At 39.1% G+C, this 16,250-nt stretch overlaps 1 protein-coding gene across 1 annotated transcript in view; it reads right to left on the reverse strand.

Annotated features, from left to right (window-relative positions):
- Nucleotides 1-15,792, reverse strand: part of TDRD3 (tudor domain containing 3) — a 97,789-nt gene extending 81,997 nt beyond the window's left edge. The window contains exon 1 of the mRNA XM_042458429.1: nt 15,666-15,792. Within this exon, the coding sequence (XP_042314363.1) occupies nt 15,666-15,706 (41 nt within the window). The 5' untranslated portion in view covers nt 15,707-15,792. The remainder of the gene's footprint in view (nt 1-15,665) is intronic.
- Between the last annotated feature and the right edge of the window lie 458 nt (nt 15,793-16,250).

Below are 16,250 nucleotides of genomic sequence, written 5' to 3' on the forward strand. Positions count from 1 at the left end.
CCATTTTAACATTGATTATTCACATATATATGTGTGTGTGTGTGTGTGTGTGTATACACACAGATATATATATATATACACACACACACATATATATATACAGAGAGAGGTATGACAATTATTGCTACTGTTTTACACTCTATTTTTTCCATCCCTTTCACTAGAACAACAATGACTATTTGAACCTTAACATTTTAACTTGAACAGTTTATTGGCAATTGTTCATTGTTATACCAGTATCCAGTATCACTTGTTTCTTTCTAATCACTTTATTTTATACTGCAAGAAATGCCATTCAGAAACAAATCCTTCAATTAACATATGCTCAACTAAAACAAATCTGAGAATTTTTTTTATGTTTTATTGTGTATAGTCTACATGTATTCGGATTTCATAGGAATCAGCAGTATAAAAATGTATTTTATTGAAAGATGGTTCTAAATCATATCAAAGCCTAACAACTTTGGATTGTTAATGTTAGACAGCATTAAAACATAGTTGATCAAGCTTTGAAATACATAAAATAATATTTCACAGTATTAATATAAATAGGGTCTAAGCTTTTTCATTAAAACATCAATGCAATAAAAAATGGGTTTAACCAAAAAAAGTTTAAACAAAAAAGCCAGGGTTTTTTTCTTTTTAAACTTTTTTTTTTGTAACCTTGATTTTATCGGTAAATTACATTTGTTTTATCAATGATCACTGCTGCTTATTGCTGCATTTTTTAAATTATATTCATTGGTTGCATTGTCCTAGTATTATGAATCACTTTTAATTAAGTTGCTAAATTCACCAATAATCAATATGGCAGAAACAAATTATTTAAAATAGGTTTTTTAAGCTTTTGCTCTACTTTTGTTCTCCAAGACTTAAAACCAACTTCTAGTCATACCGAATAACAGAAACATAAACAACACTTACTGTATCTATGTTCCATTGATTCAATGCTTCTATTCTATTTGGGAGCAACAACTGGATTTAGGCCCAATCCACCTCCTCCAATATATTTCTGAAAGGAACCTATTTGCTATTATAGTGCTTATTATATTTTACTTCCTCTCATCAAGCTACTAGCCTGATTCTTTAAGATTCTTGGATTCCAATGCTTAACATCCTTTATTCGTTCCCTACTCCTACCTTAGGTGTTGTCAGATTTTGAGGTGCCCAACACTTTCCCACTACTTATTCATTTTGCAAGCTCCTCTCCTTCAATGTACTGTATTACCAATGTTGCACTCTTCTCCTGGCCAGCTGAACTCTGGGCTCCCCATGCCAGTGTTGCCAATCTGGTGGCTTTCACACCAAAATGGGTACTTTTCAGAGCCTTTGGTGTGATTTTGGTGATTGGTTTTAATGGTAATTTTGAGAGTTGAAATAAGTATTTGGTGAGTTTTGGCCAAACGTTTGGGGAATTATCTTCGAGGCTTCTCGGCAACACTGCCCATCCCCGAGTTTCCCTGTTTTCATGAATGGCTTCTCTTTTCAGCACACCCCTTACCAATAGTAAGAACTGCTAAGATTACTCCTGAGCAAATGGAGAAGGGTTTTCCCCCCATCACAAATATTTGATTGCTATTTTACACCATTTGAGTTGATATTCCAACTATGGTCCCTTCTTTAAAAATATGCTACCTTGATGCAGTTATAACCAATGCTTTGGTAACATCTAGACTCAATTACTCCACACATGCTTCTGTTGCTGCTTTCCTAACTGACCACTGGTTCCTAAGACACTGAAATGTTTGAGAATATCCAAACCTATCTTACAAGCTCAGTCACTGTAAGAAACTGCAGTAAAAATAAAAAGGGGGGGGGACTACTTAGGCTGCATTCACACTACAGAAATAATGCAGTTTGCAATCACTTTAACTGGTATGGGTCAATGCTATGGAGTTCTGGGATTTGTTGTTTTGTGAGATATTTAGCCTTCTTTGTAAGAGAGCTCTGGTGCCACAACTACCTACAAATCCCAGGATTCCATAGCATTCAGCCGTGGCAGTGAAGGTGATGTCGAACTGCATTATTTCTGTAGTGTGGATATAGCCCTGTTCCAGTTTCGGCAACAAACGCATTTTAATACTAGGTAGAATTAATAAAAAATACGTTTTGATACAACGAAATGAGACTTATTTACAAAACATTGTGAAGGAAATTAAATGTATGCAAGGGAACAATAGTAAGAGTAAACAACAGCAATGGTTACAAATTAAATGTATAAGTAGCTGATAACTGAAATTAGTGGAAGATGGCTTGAGAGATTTAGAAGACATCCACCCTTTCAGATTTATTTACTACAGCATTCAGCAGTAGTGTCAAAATGTCTATTTAAATTTTTAAAAGCTAAGCAAATACTTTAACACAATGTAAAGAGTAAGCAGGAAAAAAATCAGTACTGCACATCAGAGAAATAATTATCAAAGGCAACGAAAGATATCAAACTCAGTTCCTTGTATCAAGATAGAATGGCAAGCATAGCACACTCCATCTTATCACCAAACCTGTCTCAATAAATTCATAACTCTACAAAAGAGAATGATAAAGTTAAAACGGCATGTCACACTAAGATGCTCAGAAAGAAACATCTTCTAAATTATTTAAGCTAATGAGGTAGGCCACACACTACATAAAGCACCTACAGAAATGAGTCACAGTGACGGAGAAAAAGTCTTTCCTCAAGCCAAATATGTTATTAAAATAATGCCCAGATTGGGGGGGGGGGGGAATGGGATTAAGCAAAAAAATAGCAACAACAACAAAAGTAAAGGTTGGATAATACCTTTCGTTGTCATAGTCATTTCTGACTTGTGACAACCCTAAGGCAAACCAATCTCAGGGTGTTCTTGGTAAGATTTGTTCAGAGGGTCTTTGCCATTCTGTCAGACTGAGAGAGTGTGACTTGCCCAATATCACCAAGTGGGTTTCCATGACCAAGGGGAAATTCAAATTCTAGCCTCCAGTGTCACTCAAACCACTACATCACACTGGCTCTACATCTTTACTGCACCAATAAAATACCATTAAGAAAGTGGGCATTCCAGGTTAGCCCCGCTACAGATCTCGTGATTTCCGCATTTAACCAGGATGATTTTTCCCATTCTTCTCTTCCATCTCTGGCCACTACCCAGCTTGATGAAGAGTCCTGGGGGCCCTAAACATTCACCTTTGAAATTATGTTTCAGTGTTCCAGTAATCCCATTACCTAACCTTGGTTTTGGTATTACTGATGTTCTATACTTTACCTTCCCAGTTTCTGCGAGTTGCTAAAAGCAGCCGCTAAGTTAAAGTATTTAAAAAGGATAAAAATACGAGAATTTACAAAGTAAGCAACAAAGCTGATGAGGGAAGAGGTGTAGGGCTCAAAGACCAAAATAGCTCAAACAACAAACAGACCCTGCTAGAAAAACGTATTTCCTGATTATACTCAAAACAACAACAATAACATCTTGCAAGGGTAAAAGTCAAATCAATTGCCAGAGTTGCAAGATCTAAGACCTAGCCCACTAATATAAATAAGGCTCTCTCACACATCATCAGCTATGCCTCTGACATAGCAAAATCCAGAGAAGGGCCTTTTCTAATGATAGATGCCTCATTAAAAAGAAGATGATGCTTTTAAATATCCAGAACTTTCATAACAGGGCTTTAAACTAAAGAAGCAACACTATGAACTGGAACCAGAAACAAATCAAAACAGATGTGATGTATTTGGTATAATTATAACAACATGCTCCAACACAATTGCATCTACTCAAAACTGGCTTCTACATCTTACACAACCTGAAAGTCTAAACACTTTTATAAGTAAAGTGTACTATAGTAAAGCAATCTAGATATTACTAGTTCATCACTAACTATGGCCAGTTCCACACTGTGTAGAAACTTGTGAGTAGATGCTTTTCATCCAGGAATAAGATGCATATCCTGATCTACATGGAGATCCATTCATGTTAAACGAACAAGTACACAGCTTGGAAGCACTCCTGGAACCAGCATCAACACTTGTGGCTCAATGGGCTCTAAATCTATTAAAATACTCATCAGCATGGAAAATCTACTTCTGCAACCAATGCACTGGAAACTACAGAACTGAATTACTAAATCCAGATTACATAGAGCTGCTTTTTAAAATTTAACATCTTCAAATATTGCAGGTTACTAAAGTTAATTGGTGCAGCCATGCAAAAGCATATTAGCACCAATGTTTAAAGAGTTACGTTGGCTACTTGCTTCCAAGCCCAAATTAGGACACTGGTGCTAGCTCAGGATCTAAATACCTCAAGGAGTCTCTCTTCCTTTCCAGCCCAAGCATTAAAATCTTCAGAGAAAGCTCATCTTCAATCTTCCCCACCAGAGAAAGTCCACTGTGTAGAATTTAGGCTGAGCCTCTTCTTTGTGGTGGTGCTCAATCTCTAAAACACGCACCACATTGAAATCTGACTGGTGTCAAATCAGCTCAACCTGTCATCATCACAATGACAGGGCATATTGTTTTCTCATTTTGATGTATTATCCTAGTTAGTTTGCTTTGCAGTTTTACAATTTTTATATTTTTAGATTCTTTTTCGTGCAGATTATCAAAGATTCTACTTAAGTACAGAATTAATTATCCCAAAAAATGCAATTCCACCCCAAATAACTTCAACCGAATCCTGAATTCTATCCAGACTTGTCTACATTAAATTTAAATTTATTAGCTCATTTCTAATCAACAATTGATTTCACACAATTAGGAACCTCTCTACAGCAGGTCGAGGTAACTTTCCTCAATCTGGGGACCATTTCCACATCTAGGAACCCATGTGCACTGAAAGGGAAGGATGAGACTGTGGTGCTACTGCTGATTTTGCCAATGACAATGAAAAAAGGAGCACCTGCATTTTAAAAACACTATTTCCCATTAAACAAGCCCCTACATGTCTTGTTTACAAGCAGATTCATGCCTCCAGTTGCAAAAATCTACTGGTGAACCAGGTGTACCTGATGTTTATCACATGACATTTCCTGTTTAACTCTCGTTTAACTATTTTTAAATACTGTTCGCCCCCTAGTATCCTTTCTGGAGTGCTGTATGCAGCACACAAGTTGTGTGTTGCCCAGCCTCCTTTAAAGCTTAGCTAGAACATGCTGAAAAAGTAGGGAGAATATTATCTGCATATTGATGGTGTCACACATGAAACCTTGAGAAATCATCTAGTGGGGATGCTGAACAATATATAGAACAAAACAGAAAACTGCAGGACATTTTACATCAAGGCTCAATTTATTTATCACACATCCCCTCCACACCACTTTTAAAACCTTTGTTCTAGTGGAACTACTGCAAAATGGGGTTCCAAAGATCTATCATAGGGGCAGTACACAGGGGCACTTTGTGATGGTTTGACACCAAAATTAGGCCTAACTACAGTGCAGCATCTATAAGTGTCAAGCCCTAATATCGGCGCCATTAGGTCACAAGGCTGCGGCCCCATCCACACGGGGCACAGCCTCATGACGTAAGGGTGCCGGAACATCCACATGCCTCCGGGCGGAAGCGGCATCATAACGCTGCAAAAAGGAACCGCTCTAGGCGGCTCCTTTTTTTCCTGCACAGCGTTGCCGCCATGTTTGGTTGCTGTGGCAATGTGGCACAGCAAAGAGGGACGGCGTTTCGCAACCCGTGTGTACTTCCCCATAGGCTCCAAAATCAGAACAATTCAATGGTTAATGATATGGCCGCTTTGAGTTCCTATGATGGGAGAAAGATAGGATATAATAAAATAAAATAAATAAATTATAAATATGGAAAGCCACTGTGGAACTGAAGGAAGCTCTTCCTAATCTACATTGTCCAACAAAACAAGTCCATTTCAGTACCAGTCATATACTGAGGTAATAATCATAAACTGGAACAATATGGAATTAAATTATCACAATGTGTTTGACCATTACTCCCAATAATGTTCATCTAAACCGCTTTGAGTCCCAATTTTTGGCAAAAAAAAAAAACCAGAGTGTGAAGAAGAAGCAGAGATTATCAGAGAAATTACATCAAGATCAAAAGAGGACTTTTTAAAATAATTTTCAACAAGGAAATATTACCAATGCTGTGCCAGTTATGCATTTGTATCTGTGCCCATTTGAATGTGTTATATCAAAAAAAGAACCAGTGCCCCAAACAATGCTTAAGGCATTTGTTACTAATTAAATTTTTAATCGGAATAAATATGAAATTGTACTCCAAAAATTAGTTTACAACTATGAACTCATAAACATGAGCTTAAGTAGATCTACACATAAAAAAAACCTCTCAAAAATACTGCAAGTAAATCAGAGAGAGAGAGAATAAATTTCAGATGGCTCAAATCTGACTCCACTATAAAATGTCAACAGTGTCACAAGAAGGACTGTACACCTGTCTCTCCACATTCACTGGGCTTAGGCACATAGGACCCCCATGAATGTGAAAAAAACCACAACTAACACACACACACGCACTGCTTTTACTTGAGAGAACACCACTGTAGGAATCTCTAGGTCCTTCACTGCAACTCTGTGATCAACATTTGCTGGACACTGACCACAGAATTACGCTGGAGGAGCTACACATGCATAGTAGAGTGTTCTCTCTAGGTCCTTCAGTGCAACTTTTGGTTAAAGTTCAGCATAAAGTTGAACTGGAGGAACAAGATATTCCTAGAGAGAACACAGTAATAACATGTGTATAATCAAAGCCACAAAAAGCTAAAGCCACAAATGTGGAGGGTCAAGTATAATCAACTATGCACTTGTTCCTCCTATGAAGCCCAACATCAACTTCCCAAACAATATATAGGGCATTTTAATAGCACAACGCTGAGGTTTTTTTAAAAATAATATTTATTGAAGTTTCAACATTTAAAAAATGTTGAGGTTTGATACATTATGTTTTAATGTATGATGTAATTCTAGAGCACCTAACTTGGATTCTTCACATCCTCTCCATTCTGTTTATCAGTTTGGAATGTCAAGCACTGCGGTTGAAAAACCTATACACACTTGAATAATTGTAATATAGACTTGTTTCCTGAATCTAGCTGTAAGGCTGCAAGTATTACTGTATATACGTATGTATAAGTCTAGAAATTTAGGTCAAGAAATTGTCACAAAAAACCTGAGTAGACTTACCCACGGGTCAATGTAAGTACAGTACTGTATCTTAACTCTTATTTTAAAAAAGGAGCCATCCCCTGGTGAAAGGAAAGAGCATAATCTGTCCTGGAAGCACTGACCCCCCTCTACTCTCTAATCCATCGAGCCTTAAGAGTAAGCACAGAGAGTTATGTTTGCTGGAATTTTGTAAGTTCTTTGACACTGTTGTGTTTTGCTTCATCCTTTAGATCTTTTGTTATATGCCCCTAAATTTTATCCTCGACTTACCCACAGGTCATAGCAAAATCCATAATTTTGTGACCAAAACTTGCCCTCAACTTATACAAGAGGTTGACGTATAGTCGGGTATATATGGTATACCTACGCATTAAACACTCAGGGTAATATTTGTGGTACTAAAAAGCAAAAAAATCCCATAGCTCATCTACTGAATTTATGAACTATGCAAATGCGTTTGGGAATTACAAATCATTTAGACTGCTCAGGCAGTCTAACACTCTTGCATTACTTCACTATTCTGACAGAACATCAAGAGCTAGCCATAAAGGTATCTTTGGCACGTTACAGACCGCCCAAAACGGGCGGTCTGCCACCGCCGTAATTTGCAGCGCGGAGGCGCCGCAGCGTTCAAACCGCACGGCTCCTCCGCGCTACAAAAAGCCCCAAAATGGCACTTCTCTTTGCGCTGCGGTTATGATGCCGCGAGGCGCCAATGGCACACTCACGGCGTCATTTGTGTCGCGTGATGTGCGGATGCAATGCGCCCGCTACATCAAGATGGCAGCCCCCGTGTGGATGGGCACCACCATTTTGTACGGACTCAGTCCATACTAGGGTAACGCGCCTCAGGCTTTCATTCCTCATCCTACTGTACTGACACAGAACATGAATGTAACCATACTGGAGGGGTTGCTCTTGTCTTCTAGATTTAAGTTCAAAGGACACAAAGGAAGCCATAACAACTGTAGTGCTCAGAGGATAAATGAAAAGGTGGGAGAGATCTCAGATAATCAAGGAAGAGGATGCATAATCACCCTTGCAATAATAGCTGTTAAGACTGAAATGGGCTCCACTTTCTATGGACAACATATAAAATTGCCTTGAGTCTCATTTCTGAATTCCATTGACAAAAGACTCTGTGTACTAACCCAGACTAATAATTTTTACAACATTGGTGGGTATGTTGCTGTTGTTGGTTATCATGCTATTTCTAAATGACATTTACATATTTAACTAGAAAGTACCTATTTTATATAAAAAGGATGTTTAAAAATCATTATGAGACTGAAGCTACATTTTGACCAATGTTTCCTTTTTTAAAAAAATAACGGTGGAATCGACAAATCAGCAACGATTAATAAGTTGCAAATAATGGATGGAGGACAGAATTATGAAGGATGGGTGTGGCATCAGTACCTTTAAGAGATATGCTTGCTACTATTCTTGAATCAAATATATTTTCAATTATACTGAAATGTGGACAATATCTAGCTTAATTAGAACATTTTGAGTAGCAACTGCTATTGCACTAATTCAGACTTTTATTAATCATTAGCTTACTGCTGATAAAAACATTGCAATGTTGCAAGTAAGTCGACAATAATTACTAGCAAACAGATGTTTTTGCTACCTTGTCTGCCTTTCTTACATATTAATTATTTGACATCTACAAGGAAAAGAACTTGTTCTTGGTTTTTTAATAATTTTTATTAACAATTTTGAAATACAATAAGAATTGTAAATATCAAAATTAAAGGGGGAGGAATGGGGGGAAAGACAAAGAGAAAAAAGAGAAAGAAAAAGAAGGAAAAACTTGAGTTCTGATCTTCCTTTTAGTAATTACATGGACATATGATTGTTCACATCTCTCTTCCCTAAATCACAACATACAGTTGGCCCTCCGTTTTCACAGGGGATCCATTACTGACCCAACCTCCATGAAAATGGAGGCTCACACATATTCAAGCCCCATAGACTTGAATGGGGTGTGCCCCCATTGAACATAGCGGAGGTTTAACAGTAATTGTTAAAGGTTCAGCAGTCAGGTATTATTTTTTTTACTTGGGTTTTAGATCTTGAGTTAAGTCTTTGGGGTTTGTGGCAACACAAGATATTTAAAGGAGATCCTTACTAAAGAAAAAGTTAAGAACCTCTGGAATAGATATTAAATCCAAGCAGTGCCTGAAAATGTCTTTATGGGTTTCAGCACAAGAAAGTTACAGAAAAACAATAGGTAAAGAAAGACGGCTAAAAACTTTTGGAGATTTGTCAAGGGTACTATAAAATTAAATCAAGAGAGCATTTAATAATAGAGGAATAGTTTTCAGTGGTTTTCCTACAATTATTGGAAAGATTTAAAATATATGAAAAGACCTATGGTTTTGAACAAAATAAATAAGAATTAGAAATGCATTAAATTATAGAAAGTGTGTTATCTAAGAAATAGCTCTATGAATTAGTTAAAATGGTAAGACAAACCAAAAGCATGTTTTGTGATAACTTTCTGGAGAGAACAGCTGCCACTTAAGTCCTTAGTCTCTGCAGTCAAAGAGAAGACCTTCAGTAGTCCTAGGCTGCTAGCATACATTTAGTAGCACAGTCTCTTATCTTCACTTGGTGGATAGTATGCCCAAGTCAGTTCATTATTTTCAGAACTATGAGAACAGTAACCCAAAGCAGTGCAAAAAGTGACACGTGCACTTGAAAAGAAGTGCAATATTGGCTGTATTACACTCTGGTTCCTGAAAAACATCTGGGATAATGTATTTACTTGATTATAAGTTGACCTCAGGTATAAGTTGAGGGCAGGTTTTGGGGCCAAAATTATGGATTTTGATATGACCCAAGGGTAAAATGTACACACAACAAAAGATGTAAAGGACGGAGCAAAGGAAAACAATGCCAGAGGGATAACTGTTTGTGCTCACCTAAAGTAGGGGTGGATGAGAGTAGAGTGGGGTCAGAGCTTCCAGGACAGATTTACACTCTTCCCTTTCACCAGGGGATGGTTCCTTTTTTCAATTTAACAATTAAATTACAGTACTTAAATTGGTAAGTCTACTTAGGTATTTTGGGTCAATTTTCTGACTAAAATTTCACTACATATACATGGGTATATACATTACTAAGACATCATGTAACATTAATACGGTAGGCCTTTAACAAATCTACTCACCAATAGTCTAGGATAAGATCATCTTTCTCATCATGGTGAACAAAAATGGTCAGGGATACACATTGGGATATTGGGGTTGGGGATTGTATGTTTGACATGTAACATGGCTGTGCTACACTGAGAGGCAGGATATAAATACATTTTAATATTACTGTTATTATTCTCAAGTGAGGGGTCTTGTCTCCAGTTCAGAATGGCACCCAAAAGGGGTTCTTTCCTCTCTGGAAATAATGCACTTCTATCCGGCAGGTTCAGGAGATTTGTATGGTCACAACATTTACATCTCTCTCCAGTTTGAGGATCTTGGAAGTTGATGGATCTTGGAAACTAACATGATACTTTTTATTTATTAATATGGTTTCTAGTCATAACAAGCGTACAAAACAGTATCATGAACTGCTGAATTGCTCACTCTGGTATGAGCGTTCATTTCTTCTCTACAGTCCTTTTGTCTAATTTCCTGGTGGGAGGAGAGTAATTAAGGTTTACCTGGAACCAATCAAACTTTAAATATTTTACAGCTAACCTTGTATAGAACCACTGTAAACTAGCCAAACCAGCTAACCTTCTGGCTGAGCTTAACTTCCCCAAAATAGTAAAAGTTAATAAATCATTTACTAAGTTTGTAAGCAGTTGTATGAAACTTGAATATACAAATACATGATAGCCCTGTTTAAATATTTGAAGGGATGTCATACTGAGGAAGGAGCAAGCTTGTTTTCTGCTGCTCCAGAGACTAGGACCCAAAGCAATGGATGCAAACTGCAGGAAGAGATTCCACCTCAACATTAGGAGGAACTTCCTGACAGTAAGAGCTGTTTGACACTAAACTCCCCCGGAGTGTAGTGGAGTCTCCTTCCTTGGAGGTCTTCAAGCAGAGGCTGGATGGCCATCTGTCGGGGATGCTTTGATTTGGATTTCCTGCATGGCAGAGGGTTGGACTGGATGGCCCTTGTGGTCTCTTCCAACTCTATGATTCTATGAACATTTAAGTCAGAAGTGGCACTCAAAATCTCCCTCTGAATGACAACTAGCTTTCTCATCAGTTTTGACCTGTACAGTAGTCTTTTTACTACCTCCAAATGCTTTACTTGGCTTCTTTTAATCATAAGAGAGGCCCTTCCTGTGAGTTAAAAACATGTTAGCAGTAAGCACAGCAGGAATCATATCATTTATACAGTACCATTAATGTAGAAGGTAAGCATGCTGGAAAAAGATAGTCTGAGCATTTGGATCTCCCTCCCCAGCCAGTTCACCCTATGGACTCATCTGCATGGAATTCCTGGTCATCAATGCAAATAATAACCAGACAACTGATTCAAAAGAGGTCTAACAGGCGAAAATGCTGTCTACAGGTGCTGCCTTTGAACAACAGAATGTGCCTTTTAGGTCTAGAAATCCATAGCTGAGAGCTAGTATAGCAGTTAAGAAACTGAGCTCTAAAGGGGGAGGGACTAGTGGCGCAGTGGTTAAATGCCTGTACTGCATCCATTCACTCAAAACCACAAGGTTGCGAGTTCAAGACCAGCAAAAGGGCCCAAGCTCGACTCAGGCTTGCATCCTTCCGAGGAGGGAGCTAAAACGAGTACCCAGTCTGTTGGGGGCAAATTAGCTTACTTGCTAATTAGCTTACTTGCTGTTCACCGCTATGATCTTTGGAATAGCGGTATATAAATAACACAAATTATTATTATTAAATTACATCACAAATTCTTTAAGAACCTTTAAATAAATCACCCCCTTCTTCATCCTCAGCTGTCAAATATACAATATAGGGGTGAAATAACTGTTTCTGCAATATGGAATTTCTGCAGAGCAGGCATGTAGCAGAAAGTTCAAGGGCCACATACAATCCCTCCTGACATTACGCCTTCACAGCACACACACACACACCATTTTCTTCTGCTGCCCCCACCACAAAGCCACAGCAGCAACATCACTGCAGAAAGAAAGTGGCTGCAACTGCTTTACCTGGACATGTTTCTAATCTTCCCTACAACCATGAAACCTTGGGTCTTAAACAGGAAGGCTATTCAAAACTCTTGTCCATCCTTCCTTGGTGTTTCTCTGCAGCACTTTCTTTCTTTCTTGCATGCATTTCTCTAAGGTGTCAAAGGTGCAGGACACTATCATAGAGGCCTCCAGCACAGAACTGTGTTTCAACAGTGTTGACTGGGCTCCTGCTGGCAAAGCAAGAATGTGTGGAGGGAAGATGGAAGAAACACCAGAAAATTAAGTAAATGATTCATGGAAATGCTAATGCCAAAAAAGGCAAAAGGTAATACAGAAAAAAGAAGTGTGCTGAGATTATTTTGTAATTGTGACTAGTACGACTGTTCAAAAAAAAAAAAAACCCACCCAGCACTACATTAAGCTACAATATAATATGAAATGAAGTCAATACCATGTAGTATAACCATAATATTTGCAATAAAAATCTTGAGGTTTTTATTTTTACTTGCTCTAGCTCTGGCCTAAATTCAATAATTACTCCTACCTAGAGTAGATCAACTCAATCAATGGGAATTTACACTGTAAACACTCTTCTAAGAACCAATGACTCAATGGGTTTAATCCAAGTAGGACTAACAACTGGATTGTGACATTTTTCTCCACTGGCTGTACAGCTCCTGGAAAAGATGCCCTCAAACAGCCTAGCTTTAAAGAGTACTGAGATGCTGTATGGAAAATTGAGCACTCTGAAGCATTATATAAGGTACTAGAGACCACAGAGACCAGATTTCCAGCGCAATTCCCCTTCCCACTTTTTTCCTCCCTCCAAAATCTCACACGCTTACTGTATGGCCTCTGGATAAAGTGAAATTCATATGGAAAAGAGGGCAGCAACACGAACCAGAACCTTGCGCAATTCACAATTACTAAGGATCATGAAAAACTCTGGACCCTACACAGCACCACAGCAAAGCCCTCATCTGAACAAGAGCCTTTCAAGACTCTCCCTCCACTTTTGCCTCATGCTGTCAAAACCTAAAATGCAAATTCCTTAAGGCTGTGAAATTCCTCTCTATTTCCACTGGACCGTCAATGCAGTGCCATGTACACTGCTGCTTTGGTGTTGTGCCTCGAAGCCATTTCTGACTTGTGGTGATCTTAAGGGGTTTCAATGGGGTTATCATGGGGTTTTCTTGGCAAGATTTGTTCAGAGGGGTTTAGCACTACTGGTTTTTGAAGTTTGACTGTTTAACTGTTTTGGTATGTACTGCTTTTAAGTGTATTTAACGCTTGATTGCATGTTGTTCTTTTAATGAGCGATGTTTTAATGTGGTACTAGTTTAATGCTATTTTAATGTGCATTTTTGTACTATTTTAATTTGTAAGCCGCTTTGTGTCCCAATTTTTGGTGGGAAAGCAGAATACAAAGAATAATAACAACAATAACAATATATAAAATTATATAGAGAATGACACCTGCTGTTTTATTTGGGTGTCAGCAGTAGGGATGCCAACAAAAGCTTCTGTGACTTGGGGCCTGAACACACAGGCCAAAATAAAGCTGCTTCAGGTCACTTTGGAGGTATGCTAGGTCTTATATGGCTAGGTCTTAGCATGAGAACTGACTGACTTTAGGAAATGCAAACAAAAATCCATCAGTGATACCTTTTATTGGCCAACCGACATGCCCAATATATCTGCTGCAAACTTTCAAAGCACCATGGGCTTCTTCTTCAGTCCTTGGTGAAGATGGTATGCTGGGGAGGATATATTTTTCAGGCAGGCTCCTCCTCATCCTTCTGGTCATGCTGTCAATAGGGAAGTTTTCAAAGTCCAGAAAATTTAAAGTCTATTTGCATCTCAACAGGGACCCCTCTTTTGCAATCCAATATGTCTCCACTCCAGGCAAGATGATGAAGAAGCCCATGGAGCTTTGACAGCTTGCAACAAGTATATTGTGCATTTAGGTTGGCCAACAAAGGTATCGCTGATGGATTTTGGTTTGTATTTGTTGAAAGGCCAACACAGCTATCCCTGTTTCTTAACATTTTGTTTAGATTTCCTAGTACAGTATCATGCAGGGGCGACTTTAGGAAAACAAGCCAAAACATTAAGAAACATGGGGTTCCGATTAAAGAACAGATAAGGAGCTTCTAAGGATGGCACAACTTATCTCCCACCCCTTTAAAACTAGTGACAGAGGCCCCAAACAGACATAATCCATCTTGAGGCTGCTTTAACTGCCCTCAAGCCTCAGTGCTGTGGGACCCTGAGAGCTGTAATTTACTGTGGCACCAGAGCTCTCTCTCTCTCTCTCTCTGTCAAAGAAGGGCTAGATGTCTCACAAACCCTACAGTTCCCAGGATTCCCTAGCATTGAGCCCAGGTCAGTGAAAGCGGTCTCAAACTGGATTGTTATTTCTACAGTGTGGTCTGGATCCCATGCTCCTCTTCTCTCTAGTAATGCTCAGGGGAGAAGAGGGAAGTCCAACAGTTTTAAAGATTACTGTGTGTGTATGTGTGTGTGCATATATATATGTGTGTGTGTGTGTGTGTGTGTGTGTATGGGTGTGTGTGTATATATATGTGTGTGTGTGTGTGTGTGTGTATGGGTGTGTGTGTGTATATATATGTGTGTGTTTCCATATATATGTATATGTGTGTATGTCTATCTATATATTAATATGTATATATATATTTATATATGTGTGCATATATATGTATATATGTGTATGTATGTGTATATATATATATATACACACATATATATATACATACACACACTAATGTGTGTGTGCATATATATATGTATTAATATGTGTGTGTATATATACATATGTATATATATATATATATATATATTCCAGAAAAGACCCAAGGTAGCTCACTGATTAAAAACATATATACATGTGTGTGAGTTTGTGTGTGTGTGTATATATATTAATGTTTTTAATCTGTGAGCCGCCTTGGGTCCTTTCTGGGAGAAAGGCGGCATACCAAATAAATGGCCGTTTGCGACGCCTGCTGAAATGCTCTCTTCTGCACAGCCCTGAAACCAGTGTCTTTTGGGGGCCTCTGTTGCTGGTTTTAAGGGAGGGAGGGAGGGAGGGAGGGTTAAGTAAGTTAACATAAACCATTGTTAATAGATAAAGAAAGTTATTTCTGCAGCAGCAGTAGTTTCGGAGCTATGCCTCCCTCTCCTCTTCTCCTGCTGTGAGGGGAAGATGCTTGCGACGGACTACAACTCCCAGAATTCCACAGCGGCCTTTGAGCCAAGACCAAAGAGTTAAGAGCTGCCAAGTGTGGATGCAGCCACAGAGAGAGAGAGAGAGAGACCTCTCCAAAGGGCAGAAGGGAGGGAAGCCGGGTCCAGAGGAACCTCCTCCTCCTCATTCAATACCTACCAGCCTGACTCGGCGAGGGTCGAGGCTGCGCTGTCGGCCATGGCGCCTCTCAAAGAGAGAAGACCTCCTCCTCCTCCTCCTGGGCCGCCAACTCGCCCAAAACACGACACCGGAAGTCAAGGGAACGCCCTCCTTTCCGCTTCCGCTCAAAACCATAGAGTCTTCCGGCCGTTCCCTTTTTCGCTACCGCCGCCAGTTGGGCGCCGAGCGCGTAGTGCGCATGCGCGGTTTTACTGATTTGATTTCTTGAGAGTGGCCCCCATTTTGTGTCACTGAGGGCGCTCTGCACTCTCTCCTCCCTGCCTCCCTTTGCTCTTTTCATTTGTCCCTCTCCTCTTTCCGTCCTCCTCCTCTGCCTCCCATTAAGCATTAAAGCCCCACCTAAACATTCAGGAAGAACTTAACAGTAAGAGTTGTTCAGCAGTGGAATGTGGAGCCTCACACAATAGAGGTCTTTAAGCAGAGGCTGGGTGTCTTCCTTTGGTTGAGAGTTCCTGCATGGCAAAATGGGGTTGGATTGGATGTCCCCTTATGGCCTCTTCCCACTCTTCTATGGTTTTGGTCCCAGAGCACAACGCACAAACA

The sequence above is a fragment of the Sceloporus undulatus genome, chromosome 3 (genome assembly GCF_019175285.1).
Source record: "Sceloporus undulatus isolate JIND9_A2432 ecotype Alabama chromosome 3, SceUnd_v1.1, whole genome shotgun sequence".
NCBI classification, from domain to species: Eukaryota; Metazoa; Chordata; class Lepidosauria; order Squamata; family Phrynosomatidae; genus Sceloporus; species Sceloporus undulatus.